Consider the following 11762-nt stretch of genomic DNA (forward strand, 5'->3'; position numbering starts at 1 on the left):
ATCTTATTGAACATTATACTAAGATTCACGGATTATATCAAGTAAATAAAAAAAGTATGGATCATATTAACAAAATTTATGAATTATTACCCAACCATAGACAGCACAATTGATATAAATTCTCTTTTTCATTGTAGAGGTCGAGAGTTTGAACCCTCTTGTTATTAAATTGTTTTATTTTACATTTAAATCGGGCACCGGAGGTTTTACATATCGGGCACTAAAATATTACGTATTGGGCACTAAAATTATGAATTATTTATCTCATTTTTACCCCCGCATGAAAGAGAAAACTTGAGAGGAAATCTACGGCTTCTCCGAAAGGGCGCTTCTGCCCACGAAATTAATTACAGATCACCTGGACGATGGATCGGTATCGGTAGTTAAGAAAACCGAGGACGAACCGAAAAATCAACGCTTTTCCCAGAAAGAAAGTTGACATTTTCTCTCCTTTTTTGGCCTCCAAATCTACCTTCCCCGCAAGATCCCCAATTCTAGAACCCCTCATCATGTCCGCAACCTCGTTCCCGCGATCCCTCCTGTTGCTCTCGATCTGCTCGATCCTCGTCCGCTGTCCGAGCTCGAGCGCGGCTTCCGCTGGCTCCATCATCTCCCCCGCGAAGGTCAAGCAAGTCTCATGGAAACCCAGGTCCCCGTTCTCTCTCTCTTTCTCTTTTGTAATTTCAAATTCTGGAGCAAACCCAGTTCGCTGCTCGCTCGGAGCATCGTTTTCGTCTGGTCAAAAATGGAACTTGATGGTGTTTTTTTGTTTTTTTCGCAGAGCGTACGTGTACGAAGGGTTCCTCACGGACTTGGAATGCGACCACTTGATCTCCCTGGTGAGCGCCCCCTTCGTTTACTGCAACTTGATCGGTTTTCGGGTTGCTCGGATTTGTTGAAATTGAGTTCGATTCCGCAGATTGTTGAATTGAACGAGTAATCGCGGGTTATGCTGATAGAGGACGGTGCAATGTATGCTTTGCTCATGCGATGAGGCTTGTGAGTATTCATTTTAAGTTGCTTGATATTGTGGGACAGGCGAAAACAGAGTTGAAGAGATCCGCGGTGGCGGATAATTTGTCGGGAAAGAGCAAGCTCAGTGAAGTTCGGACCAGCTCGGGGATGTTTATTTCTAAGGCCAAAGTTAGTTTTGTTTTACCCTTCATTGTTTGCCGGATCTTTATTTGAAGTTCTATGCTTAATGCTTATGAAGATGTGCCATTGTATATATGGAATTAGGTTTTAGTTGTAAAATTTGTGTCGTACTGAAGGGGGGAGAAGAAAAATGACTTGACTTCCTTGGAGTTGTGATTCCTATCTTATTGAAATGCTTGTTCATTTTTACACCTTGTAAGTTAAAGTAAATATTTACAAGGGCAGTAGGCGCGATGAATTTGCCAAATCTCACTCTTTATATATATATATGTTCACAGAACATTTGCCTTTAGCTTTAGGGCGTGGGTGGAAGAATGGCAATTTGTGTCAGCATGTTGTGCATTTGTAATTGCGTCTGTATATGTTAGCACCCAGACATTGTATCATTTATTCAAGATTGTCAATAGAAGAGAGCTGCCAAAAGAACTAAGGCTGTCTGCCAGCTTCTGCTTCCTCCTAAATTGCTAATAAACTCAAATGTTTGCGTTGTTGTAAACTTGGGAATTATATTACAGATAAATGAGAAAACTATTTCTTCAGATCCATTTCTAGTTTTTCTAATTTACTTGTCACGTCCTTCATGGTGCTTGTTTTAAATCATTATTTCTATTATAGGATCCTATTGTTGCTGGGATAGAGGAGAAGATTTCAACATGGACTTTTCTCCCAAAAGGTATCCTATATCCTTAAGCATTGTTTAATTCTCTTCCTTCCAGAAGGATCTGCTCACTGATCTTTGAGTTCTGATTTGTATAGTCTGTACTATGGGCCATAATTTAGCTCTACAGTGTATTTTACTTGATGCTGAATGACAATCTGCTCAAAGAGTGATCAATGATTGCTGTATTCTGATTTTGCTTTATTCATGGTACTGGTAGGAAACAAAGAACTCAATGCTTCATATGAGGAAATAGTTTATTGGTTTACATACTTTCAAGCTGTACCAGTGTTAATTAGCCTGGAAGTCATAACAGAGTTTCCTTATTTAGTGATTTTTTCTGTTTACGAAGTTTCCTTGAAAGTCAATTAATCGAAAGTAAAGGTCAAGTATTATGTCTGAGCAGATAGCAGTAAAAGCAAATACTGAGACCACAGGAGCTGATATACTTGTAGGTAGAATGTTTGGCTTTCACATTGATGCTGAAGTGATACCCATTGTTGCTGATGATCAAAGCACTGGTCTTACTTTGATCTATGTCTAAACTGAGAAGTTGTTCTTTGTTGTCATCAATCTTAATGGTACTAGGGAGTGAGGTGGTCAGCTGTGCTTTTGCTTAGACAAATGCAAATGGATTTAAATGAAGATGATGACTGTTGATGCTTGTCTCTAGGTTATGGAAAGGTATGCGAGGTCTTCAGAAATCCTTCAAGTGTTTATTCAGTTAACATCATTTTCTACCATCAAATATATGTCCTGACTAATGATAGTGGGTGACGTCATCTGGTGATGGATTGTCCTTTGTCAAGATGTTAGATGTTGGTTATGAACTAGAAGAATGTGGCCAGTGGTATTGATGGATAGTAATTGTTGCTGTTGTTTTTTTTTTTTTTTTTTTTTTTGGGTATTTCATTTTGATTTCTTCTTGTGGTGGATGAGTGAGACAACTTATATTTGGTGCTTTTGACCTTCAGAAAATGGAGAAGACCTTCAAGTGCTGAGATATGAGCATGGACAGAAATATGATCCACACTATGATTACTTTGCTGATAAAGTCAATATTGCCCGAGGTGGACATCGCTTGGCAACAGTACTCCTGTATCTTACTGACGTGGAGAAGGGCGGTGAAACAGTTTTTCCCAATGCAGAGGTTAGTATCCAGAGGCTGAAGTATTTACAGACTTGTCAGAAATACATCCTGCATGTTTTGACATACTTTCAGTCATATTTTTGTTAACATACAGTTGTATTGGAGTCAAGTAATGGTTTTGTCTCCTGATGAAAAATAACCTTGTTGATGTCGTAGATTTGTCTACAGATTTGTCCCCAATATACTATTCATGAATGTCTTTAATGGACAGGATTAAGCTGGTTGAGTTAAAGTACTACGACCCAAAAACATATGCATGTTGAGGGAGACCATCATCATATCTTTTAGGAGAGTACCCATATTGTTTTGCTCATAAAAATGAACACCTTTGGGCTTTGTTTTCCTGTTGAACTTTGTTCGAGGGCTGAGTCATATTGACATTATACTTCATCTGATAGGATCCTCCTCGTCGTAGAGCTTCCAGCACAGTTGACGATCTATCTGAGTGTGCAAAGAAAGGGATCGCAGGTAAGCCACCATTTTATTCGTTGGTTTTTTCTGAATTTTATGGCTGCAATAGTAGCCCGTTTATGCGCTTCCGTTATTCTCTGACTGAACCCTGTGAATAAATAGTGAAACCGAGAAGAGGCGATGCGCTCCTTTTCTTCAGTCTCACACCGGACGCTGTCCCTGACCCAAACAGCCTTCATGCGGGTTGTCCGGTGATCGAAGGTGAGAAATGGTCAGCGACGAAGTGGATTCATGTGGATTCGTTTGACAAGATAATTGGGGAAGGTGGGAACTGCACGGACACGAATGAGAGTTGTGACAGATGGGCTGCACTTGGGGAATGCACCAAGAATCCTGAATATATGATCGGGACTCCTGAGCTACCTGGTTATTGTAGGAGGAGTTGCAAGGTATGTTGAAGACTGGAGGTTCGAGTTTGTTCATTGCTTGATATACTCCTTTTTGTTTGTATCTATACCGGCCATGAGTTCAACTCCTTTTAGGATTTTCTTTTTTCGGTTGAAATGATATGAGTGTTTTGTGTACCCCAGTTGTTTCTTAATATTGTATTTTGAACTGAACTCGTTTAAGACAATCATATGCATTTATGCGCAGAATTTGCCAGCACGAGGGTCACATGTCTGAGTTGCTAACGCACGATTATTTGTGCATTTCGAATCATTTTTATAGTAATGACGATGGTAATGGCTCGATAGAGGTGTTTGTTTTTGGCCCCCTTCTTCAATGCACCAGTTGCATGATCACAAGTCAACATGTTTAAAAAGTCAATGGAGGAAGCTCTAAATTTGATGAACACGCTTCAGATCTAAGTCTTTGCTTCTGTATTTGCTTTCCACTTGTAAGCTGCCGTTCAGTGTCTTCGATACCCCCTCACCAAGATTTTAAATCCCAGTCGAGTATGTATCTGGAACTCACTTTTAGGATATTCTTTTAGTTAAAACTCATACAAACTCAAAATGAAATCGATAACTAGCCTCTTTATTTTGTCAATCATCAGATATGTGTGAAAATAGTTTATTTCTTATTTTCTTTTCTTTTTTTTTCAATTTAAAAGGGACCAAACAGCCTAGAGAAACTTACCCAAAAAAAAAAAAAAAAAAAAAACAGCCTAGAGAAATCCTGTCACCTTGAGAATGGTATGTAATAAAGCTTGAGAGTTGGTAGATCATACGAGTCCTATTAGCAGTCCTGTTAAGTGGGTCGGGTCGGGTCGGGTCGGGTCGGGTTTGATTGGGATGAAAATGGTTTAACCCATGTTGACCCATTTAATTCGTTTTAACCTATATTCATATTTGTGTAACTCATACCTAATCCATATTTGCTAAAACCCATTAATATTTGAGGAAAACCCACACCCACTTTTAAACTCTATGCTAATTGGATAAAACTTCAAATCAAATTAAAAAATAATAAATAAAATAAAAAATGTGAAAAACTATAAATTAAAATATTAATAAAGAATCTGACCAATAAAATATATATTTATAAAGAACTTAGGGCTGATAAACCCATTTTGCAACTTGGACTTAATGAGCCCAATTTCATGTGGTTAGCTCTTTTATTTATAAATAGGTTACAAATTATACAAGTTAAAATAAAAAAAAGGAAGAAAGCAGGGAAAACGATGAATTAAGAAAAGAAAAAAAAAGGAGAGGAGAAAATCGTCAATCCGAGAAAGAATCGAAGCGCTTTCATTTCTTCGCTTGTCGTCTTCCAGAGCCCACCCCCACGTCATATCATGTGCTCCTCATCTTCCCTTCAACCACCCCTCCACCTCTATCGCCACTATCACCGCCACCACCACCGCCGTTCCCATCCCTTTTTGACCACTGCAATCTCGAGTTTCGCCAGCCGCCCGAACGCTCCTCACCGCCGGTGAGGATGCTGAGGCCAAGAAGAAAAAGTTCCGGCCCGACTAGGAGGAGGAGGAGCCAGCCCCCGGGGGGACGGCGTGGCCCCGCCGGTCGAGTTCGTCCACCTCATTGAGGACCTGCTGTTCGAGGTGCTCAAGCACACGGACGCCTACATACTCTCGATGGAGGCGGCACAGGCACAGGCGAGTAATGAAGTGTTGTGGTTGGGTCAATTGCATGAGTTAAAAGAAGTTTTGTATTAGGCTACCCACTTAATATTGAAAATGGGTTAGAATGTTTGACCCATTTTTGACCCACTTAAAACATTTTGAACGTATTTTATTTAGCCATTTATATATTTATGATGTACATGGAATCCATTAATACAAAATATTAGTCAAAAAATGCGTCATTGACCCATTTTGACACCTCTATCTATTAGGAGTATGCAAAAAAATTAGGAACTGCAGGATGTTTCCCATGCGAACTAGTCTGGTTCCCGGTTTTAATAAATTGGCTGGAAACTATTGATGTGGACACCGAGCGTTTTATGTGACATAGTTGACATTAACGTGGATAATTTTTACAATTTTTTAAAACTTAAAATTTTAATTATTATTCTTTTTCTCTTTGTTTGTTTTCCTTACATTGTCAACGACCCTCTTTGATCATTGATGGAGGGCCAAATTTTTAATTATTATTCTTTTTTTCTTTCTTTGTTTTCCTTACATTGTCAATTACCCTCTTCGATCACGCCAACAAGCCCTTGCCGACCCGAGGTCTCCCTCAAGTGCTTTCACTAGTCGTGGGCAAGGGCACAAACGCCCTCTCAGATTTGTCGATCAAAATTAGTTGGATAAACTCAATTAGCAAAATGTAAAAATGTTTATAATTAAATTGACATAAATAAATGATTTAAGATTGAAATTGTACTAATACTATAAGTTTAGGATTTTCTTGGTACTTCTCCCATGCACTTTTTACGTGACTAACCCACACAAATGCATGTAAACCGTCATGCACACCTGTTTCAAGTAAAAAACGGAGTGACCTCCCGAGGTTTTATAATATTATCTGATATAGCTAGAAGTAAAACAACTAACTATGTCAATCATTAAAAAGGTGGCTTGTATAAAGAAAAGGTTAAGCAGCCTATAACTAAATACATCTTCTTCTTTTTTTTTTATGGTGAAATATAACTATATACATCTTTCCTTAGCTATAGTCTATTAATGAAACAAGTTGGGTTGCGTGGTTATATAGGCATATCTTCTAATTCTTTGGCAGTGTAGATGATATCTCGTGGAAAATTTATCACATTTTCCGAGGATCCCATAAAGATATTGGAGTCGTGGTTCCAAGTTTAATGGCTTAATTAGCATGGACTTCACTCGCCAATGTCGACTCATGTCATGCAAAGATCTTTTGCCCGTTCGATATGTCAACTCAATAGAACTCCAAATGAGGCTAGCTTTACTATTATAGAGATTATAAATTAAAATATACTAAATAACAGACCAAAAAGAATGATAATAAAAAAGATATCATATTGCTTTTTGATTTAGCAAATAGATTGAAATGAAAAGATAATTTGAGATCTGGCTAATAGTATAATTATATAGAATTGTGACTAATATTGAGGACTAATTTGACTTTATTATGGAAAGCTGATGGACTAGATTGAACATTAAGGAAAAGGGCAATGATTGCATTAAATAAATTAAAAATCCAATAATGACATTGCACTTTGAGACTATTTGTATGATTTTCAATAGCCACCAACGGATTGGCTGAAAGACAAAAAGTGGTGTGTCTGGTTTTGTTCTGTTCGTGCTTGTTTGGAGGGCGAGAAACAACAGAACAAAGCAGAGCATAGATGTGGGTCTGACGCAAATGAAGAGGAGGTTGGTTGATTACAGGAACTCCCTGTACAAAGAGGAAAGAATCACACAAATTCACGCAAAATCTAAAGTGGTTCCCTCTCTTTCTCTCTCCTCTTGTTTTTCTGCTTTGTAATGTGCATTTTTCTTTTTTTGGCCATTTGGATGAGAGTAGGGGAATCTGGATTCTCTGTATTGGAGCTTCAGGAGCTGCAAGATGTGATACGGTGTCTCTTTTCTTCAGTAATTCTGAGAAGCTGCTTGATGATTTCTCCAGCGATCTGTAAATACACCAACCGTCATTTTTTTTCTTGATGCTCTCTTCAACATCTCTTCAGCACTCCTGGAGTCCTTTTAGTTTGCTTCATCCTATGAAAAATTCATTGCATCTCACTCTCTGATATTAAGCTCCGGAAAATGTGGACTTCAAAAGGGTGGATGCTCATGTTCACAAATTGAAAGGCAGCAGTTCCAGGTATTGATAAATTTCCTCCTTACTTCAAATGAATGAGTCAACTCTAATGCATTTGTCTTTTTTTCAAACAAAGCTTTTTCTGGAAGAATGTCACTTTCTCTTTAATTGCTTTTCCTAAGGGTGGCATTTCATTTGAAAAGGTGAAATTTTAAGCTTTGGATAGTAGAGACATAAAGGTATGCGCAATGGTTGATAAGAAAGACATGACTTTGGTTGACAGCATAGGAGCATCAAGAGCTAAGAATGCATGCATAGCGTTCCGAGACTTCCGTCAGGAGGAAAACATTCCTGAGTGAGTTTTTGCCGAAACCTCTTGTTTGTAATGCAAAGTTATCTGCCTTTTGTTTGTTCCGATAAAAAAATCAAATTTTTTAGCCATAAATGTCATGAACAGGTGAGGAAAGAGATGAATTTTGTTGCAGGTGCCTGCAATGTCTGCAACAACCGAAACAAGAGTTCCTCCTTGTGAAAAGAAAGCTCGAAACTCTTTTCGAGGCAGGTATAGATAAATTCTTTTTGATGATTTCTTTCAACTACTTCCATGAATCATTCTGATATTCGTCAGCTTGTTTCGAACTTGATTTTCAGCTGGAGAAACAAGTTGTAGCTGCCGGTGGGTTGATCCCGAAGATGCAACCAGGCGATTGATGGTAATAGCGGGGCATGTTTTGAGGAAGAAGAGGAAGAATCAGCATATAGAAGCCATTACAATACTTCTTAGGCTCAGCATGTGTAATGTGAGCCAACTATGAAACTACGTCACTTTGGAAATGGTATTTGATTGAACTAGAGTGAAAATTTTCAGCATCATTGAACTGTGTAGATCATATGAATCCTTTATTATATGACATGGCTTTGGCATCTGTGGACCTCTCAAATTTATAAAAGCCATTCTGACTCCTATTTGTACTTCTTAGCCACAAGAAGAACATTTCTTGACAACTTGGGTGTATACATTTTCGACATGTCTAATTATTTCAAGTGATAAAGGAAGCGACCCCCGAGGTTTCATGATATATTTTATTATGGCTAAAAGTAATTTTGCTAACAAGTGAGAATTAACTATGCTAAGTTTTGATTAAAAAAGTGGCTTGTATTAAGAAATAATCACGTAGCCTATAGTTATATATAAAAATCATTTTCGGCTCTACTCTCTTTTAATGAAACAAGTTGGGTTGCATAGTTATAATAGTTCTATCCTTTTGCAGATTAGATGACATCTTATGGAAAAATTATGACCTTTTCCCAAGGATTGCATAAAGATATTGGACTCAGTAGTTCCAAGTTTAATAGTTAATCAACGAGGACCCGACTCGCTAATGTTGACTGATGTCATCCGAAGACTTTTTTTCCATGTTTGATAAATGATTTTGTGCATCCCTTCTGCCTATGTATGTATGATGACTATTTCTCCGAGTGGATTTTTTCTTGAGTATCACTTGATAAAGTTATGAGATTTGAAAGCTATATTATCAAGCATAATCCTATCTAGTACTCAAACCTCACGATGTACGTTAGAATTTTCAAAGAAAAAATGGGTTGTACAGTGTAATTATGCACATCTCACTCTTCATTTAAAAAAATTGAAGGCATCGTCGCTCATCAATTTTGACCATAGAATTCTGTTGATTGCCTCTATCAAGTACAATAATTTGTTGTCGGTCATTATCCAAACTGGATATCACCCACTTTTCTGCAGCTCTTTCCTCTTCAACCAACACTTAGCCACTTTCTTTCCCTTTTTTGAAACAAGCAAGCGCTCTCATTTTATCTAATCTACAAGAAATTTAAATAATTAGTAAGCAGTTTTCGCCGATGAATTTAAGAAATTTCATTCGACCTCTTTCAAAAAAGTTCTTATCTACTTAATTTAAATACTTATCCTAATTTAAACTCTTTTCTACGGTGCTGAATAAGCCCACTCCTCTCCCACTAAGCTCTATTCTCCACACCGGCAGAGGCACAGAAAGATCGGAGAACCGCAGCAATCCAAAAAACAGCCATAAAAGCACGAATCCAAAGCATCAGTAAGAGTTCCTGGTCCTTACAAACCAACCACATTCGCAAAACCAAGTAAAGTTCCCATCTTTGCCCGTGCAATTAAATTCATCAGATCGCTTTCAAGATTTCTTTAGCACTTATGGCCTCCCGTTGAACAGTTGTTCCTCAGGATCTGCAAAGTTTTCTCTGTTTCTTTATTTAAAGCCACAACTCATTGGCTTAAAGACAAAGTGGTCTGTCTTGTGTTGTTCCATATGAGTTCGTTAGCAGATCAGAGCATGGACGAGGGTCTGACGGAGATGCAGAGGAGGTTGGCTGATTATAGGAGCTACCTATGGAAAGAGGTTAGAACCACGCAAATTCACGTAAAGTCTAGACCCGTCGATGTTCTTTTTTCTTTTCGCTTTATAATGTGCTTGTTCTTTTGCCTTCCGGGTGGGAGTAGGGTATCCTGGATTCTCAGTACTTACAGCTTCATGAACTGCAAGATGAGAGCAACCCGGGTTTTGTAGTGGAAGTGGCGTCTCTTTTCTTGACTGACTCTGAGAAGCTGCTCGAGGATCTCGCCAGCGATCTGTAAACACACCGACCATCTTTACTCATTTTTCTCCATCTTTTGCCCCGTTCCTTGATGCTCTTCATTATCTCTTCAGCATTCCTGGGTTTTTCATTCTGTGTAAAGTTCATTAATCTCTCTCTCCCCAATGTAGAGTTCGGCAAGATGTGGACTTCCAAAGGGTAGACGCCCATGTCGACCGGTTGGAGGGCGGCAGTCGTAGGTATAGATAAAGTTTCCTTCTTTCTTCAAATGAAAGTGTCAAATTTTTTCATTTATTTTTTCTGAAGAAAGCTTTTTTCTGGAAGAACGTCACCTTCTTTGATTGCTATTCATGAGAGCGGCGTTTAATCTGTGAAATTTTAAGCTTTGGATTGTAGAGACAAAAAGGTTTGTGCAGTGGCTAATGAGAAAGTCGTTGACTTTGGTTGACAGCATAGGAATACCGAGACTTAAGAATGCCTGCATGGCCTTCCGCAACCTCCGCAACTCCTGTCAGGAGATAAACATTCCTGGGTAAGTTTTTCCCCCAAATCAATTGTGCCGTTTCTTTTCTTGATAAGAAGTATCAAATTGTTTAGCCATAAATAGTATTAGGAAAGTGGGAGCAGAATGGGCTTATGAAACCTCAAAGATCATGAGGGGAGAGATTAATTTTCGTTGCAGGTACCTGCAGTGTCTGGAACAAATGAGACAAGAGTTCTTCCTTGTGAAAAGCAAGCTCGAAGCTCTTTTCAATGTGGGTACAGAAATTCGTTTTGATGATCTCTTTCCCCGATCTGCTTCAACGACTGGTAAATTTTCAACGTATATTCGTGAATCGTTCTGATATTGGTTTGGCTCGTTTTGAACTTGAATTGCAGCTGGAGCAACAGATTGTGGCTGCTGGTGGGTCCATCCCGAAACTGCAACCGAGCTTTTGATGGCAAAAATGGCATGTTTTGAAGAAGATAAAGAGGAAGAAGCGTATAGAAGATACTATAAAACTTAGCCTCTGCATGCGTCATGTTAGTAACTTTTTTTTTTTACTCTTAGGTCGTTGTGTTAGCTTGAACGCTAGTAAACAAGTTTATGGGGTATTTAATTTTTATAAATGATTCAAATAGTATAGAAAAGTTTACTGTCACTTTCGAAAAGACATTTGATTTTCAGCATTTTCGAAGTCCGTGGATGATTTGAAATCTATGTTAGATAAGATGACTTTAGCATCCGTAGACCTCTTAAATTCATTAAAGCCATGCCAAACCTCATTTTTATCTTTTGGCTATAATCGGTACATTTGACGGCTTAAGTGTTTGCATTTTCAACATGATCAATCCCTATACATGCATGTCAACTCTCCCAATCACTTATTTCGAGTGATAAAAGGAGTGACTCTCAAGGTCTCATGATATAATTTATTATGGCTAGATGTAAAGTTTGCTAACAAGTTACAACTAATTTTGCTAACCATTCATTGAAAAGGTGGCTTGTGTAAAGAAAAAATCACGTAGCCTATAGTAAAAGTTTTGATAATTTTATCTAAACTCTTTCAATGAAACAAGCTAGGTTGCATATTTATAG

The 11762-nt window shown here is 38.2% G+C and overlaps 3 protein-coding genes across 3 annotated transcripts; all 3 read left to right on the forward strand.

Annotated features, from left to right (window-relative positions):
• The first annotated feature begins 376 nt into the window (after positions 1-376).
• On the forward strand, positions 377-4066 carry LOC104414947 (probable prolyl 4-hydroxylase 4). Its single transcript, XM_010026170.3, has 7 exons — positions 377-649; positions 782-839; positions 1039-1143; positions 1771-1828; positions 2788-2963; positions 3362-3431; positions 3537-4066. Exons 1-7 carry the CDS (start codon positions 510-512, stop codon positions 3830-3832), a joined length of 903 nt encoding a protein of 300 aa, XP_010024472.1. The 5' UTR covers positions 377-509; the 3' UTR covers positions 3833-4066.
• Positions 4067-7180: 3114 nt separating this feature from the next.
• On the forward strand, positions 7181-8290 carry LOC104417422 (histidine-containing phosphotransfer protein 1). The gene is made up of 6 exons (XM_039300107.1): positions 7181-7191; positions 7343-7452; positions 7576-7642; positions 7863-7934; positions 8065-8137; positions 8231-8290. The coding sequence occupies exons 1-6, from the start codon at positions 7181-7183 to the stop codon at positions 8288-8290; spliced, it is 393 nt and encodes a 130-aa protein (XP_039156041.1).
• Positions 8291-9921: 1631 nt separating this feature from the next.
• On the forward strand, positions 9922-10719 carry LOC104414948 (histidine-containing phosphotransfer protein 1). The gene is made up of 4 exons (XM_039300108.1): positions 9922-9987; positions 10089-10219; positions 10354-10422; positions 10635-10719. The coding sequence occupies exons 1-4, from the start codon at positions 9922-9924 to the stop codon at positions 10717-10719; spliced, it is 351 nt and encodes a 116-aa protein (XP_039156042.1).
• The last annotated feature ends 1043 nt before the right edge of the window (positions 10720-11762 follow it).

Source organism: Eucalyptus grandis, chromosome 8, assembly GCF_016545825.1.
Source record: "Eucalyptus grandis isolate ANBG69807.140 chromosome 8, ASM1654582v1, whole genome shotgun sequence".
In the NCBI taxonomy this organism is placed as follows: Eukaryota; Viridiplantae; Streptophyta; class Magnoliopsida; order Myrtales; family Myrtaceae; genus Eucalyptus; species Eucalyptus grandis.

What these genes read in the sequence shown, in the direction of transcription:
- LOC104417422 (XM_039300107.1), top strand. An exon ending in TGATTTCTCCAGCGATCTGT is followed by an intron (nt 7,453 to 7,575) that starts AAATACACCAAC and finishes TCTGATATTAAG; the next exon opens with CTCCGGAAAATGTGGACTTC. An exon ending in TTGAAAGGCAGCAGTTCCAG is followed by an intron (nt 7,643 to 7,862) that starts GTATTGATAAAT and finishes TTTGGTTGACAG; the next exon opens with CATAGGAGCATCAAGAGCTA.
- LOC104414948 (XM_039300108.1), top strand. Translation starts at nt 9,922, where the DNA reads ATGGACGAGGGTCTGACGGAGATGCAGAGGAGGTTGGCTGATTATAGG. An exon ending in GGAGCTACCTATGGAAAGAG is followed by an intron (nt 9,988 to 10,088) that starts GTTAGAACCACG and finishes GGGTGGGAGTAG; the next exon opens with GGTATCCTGGATTCTCAGTA. An exon ending in GAGGATCTCGCCAGCGATCT is followed by an intron (nt 10,220 to 10,353) that starts GTAAACACACCG and finishes TCCCCAATGTAG; the next exon opens with AGTTCGGCAAGATGTGGACT.
- LOC104414947 (XM_010026170.3), top strand. Translation starts at nt 510, where the DNA reads ATGTCCGCAACCTCGTTCCCGCGATCCCTCCTGTTGCTCTCGATCTGC. An exon ending in GCGACCACTTGATCTCCCTG is followed by an intron (nt 840 to 1,038) that starts GTGAGCGCCCCC and finishes ATTGTGGGACAG; the next exon opens with GCGAAAACAGAGTTGAAGAG. An exon ending in TGCAAAGAAAGGGATCGCAG is followed by an intron (nt 3,432 to 3,536) that starts GTAAGCCACCAT and finishes GTGAATAAATAG; the next exon opens with TGAAACCGAGAAGAGGCGAT.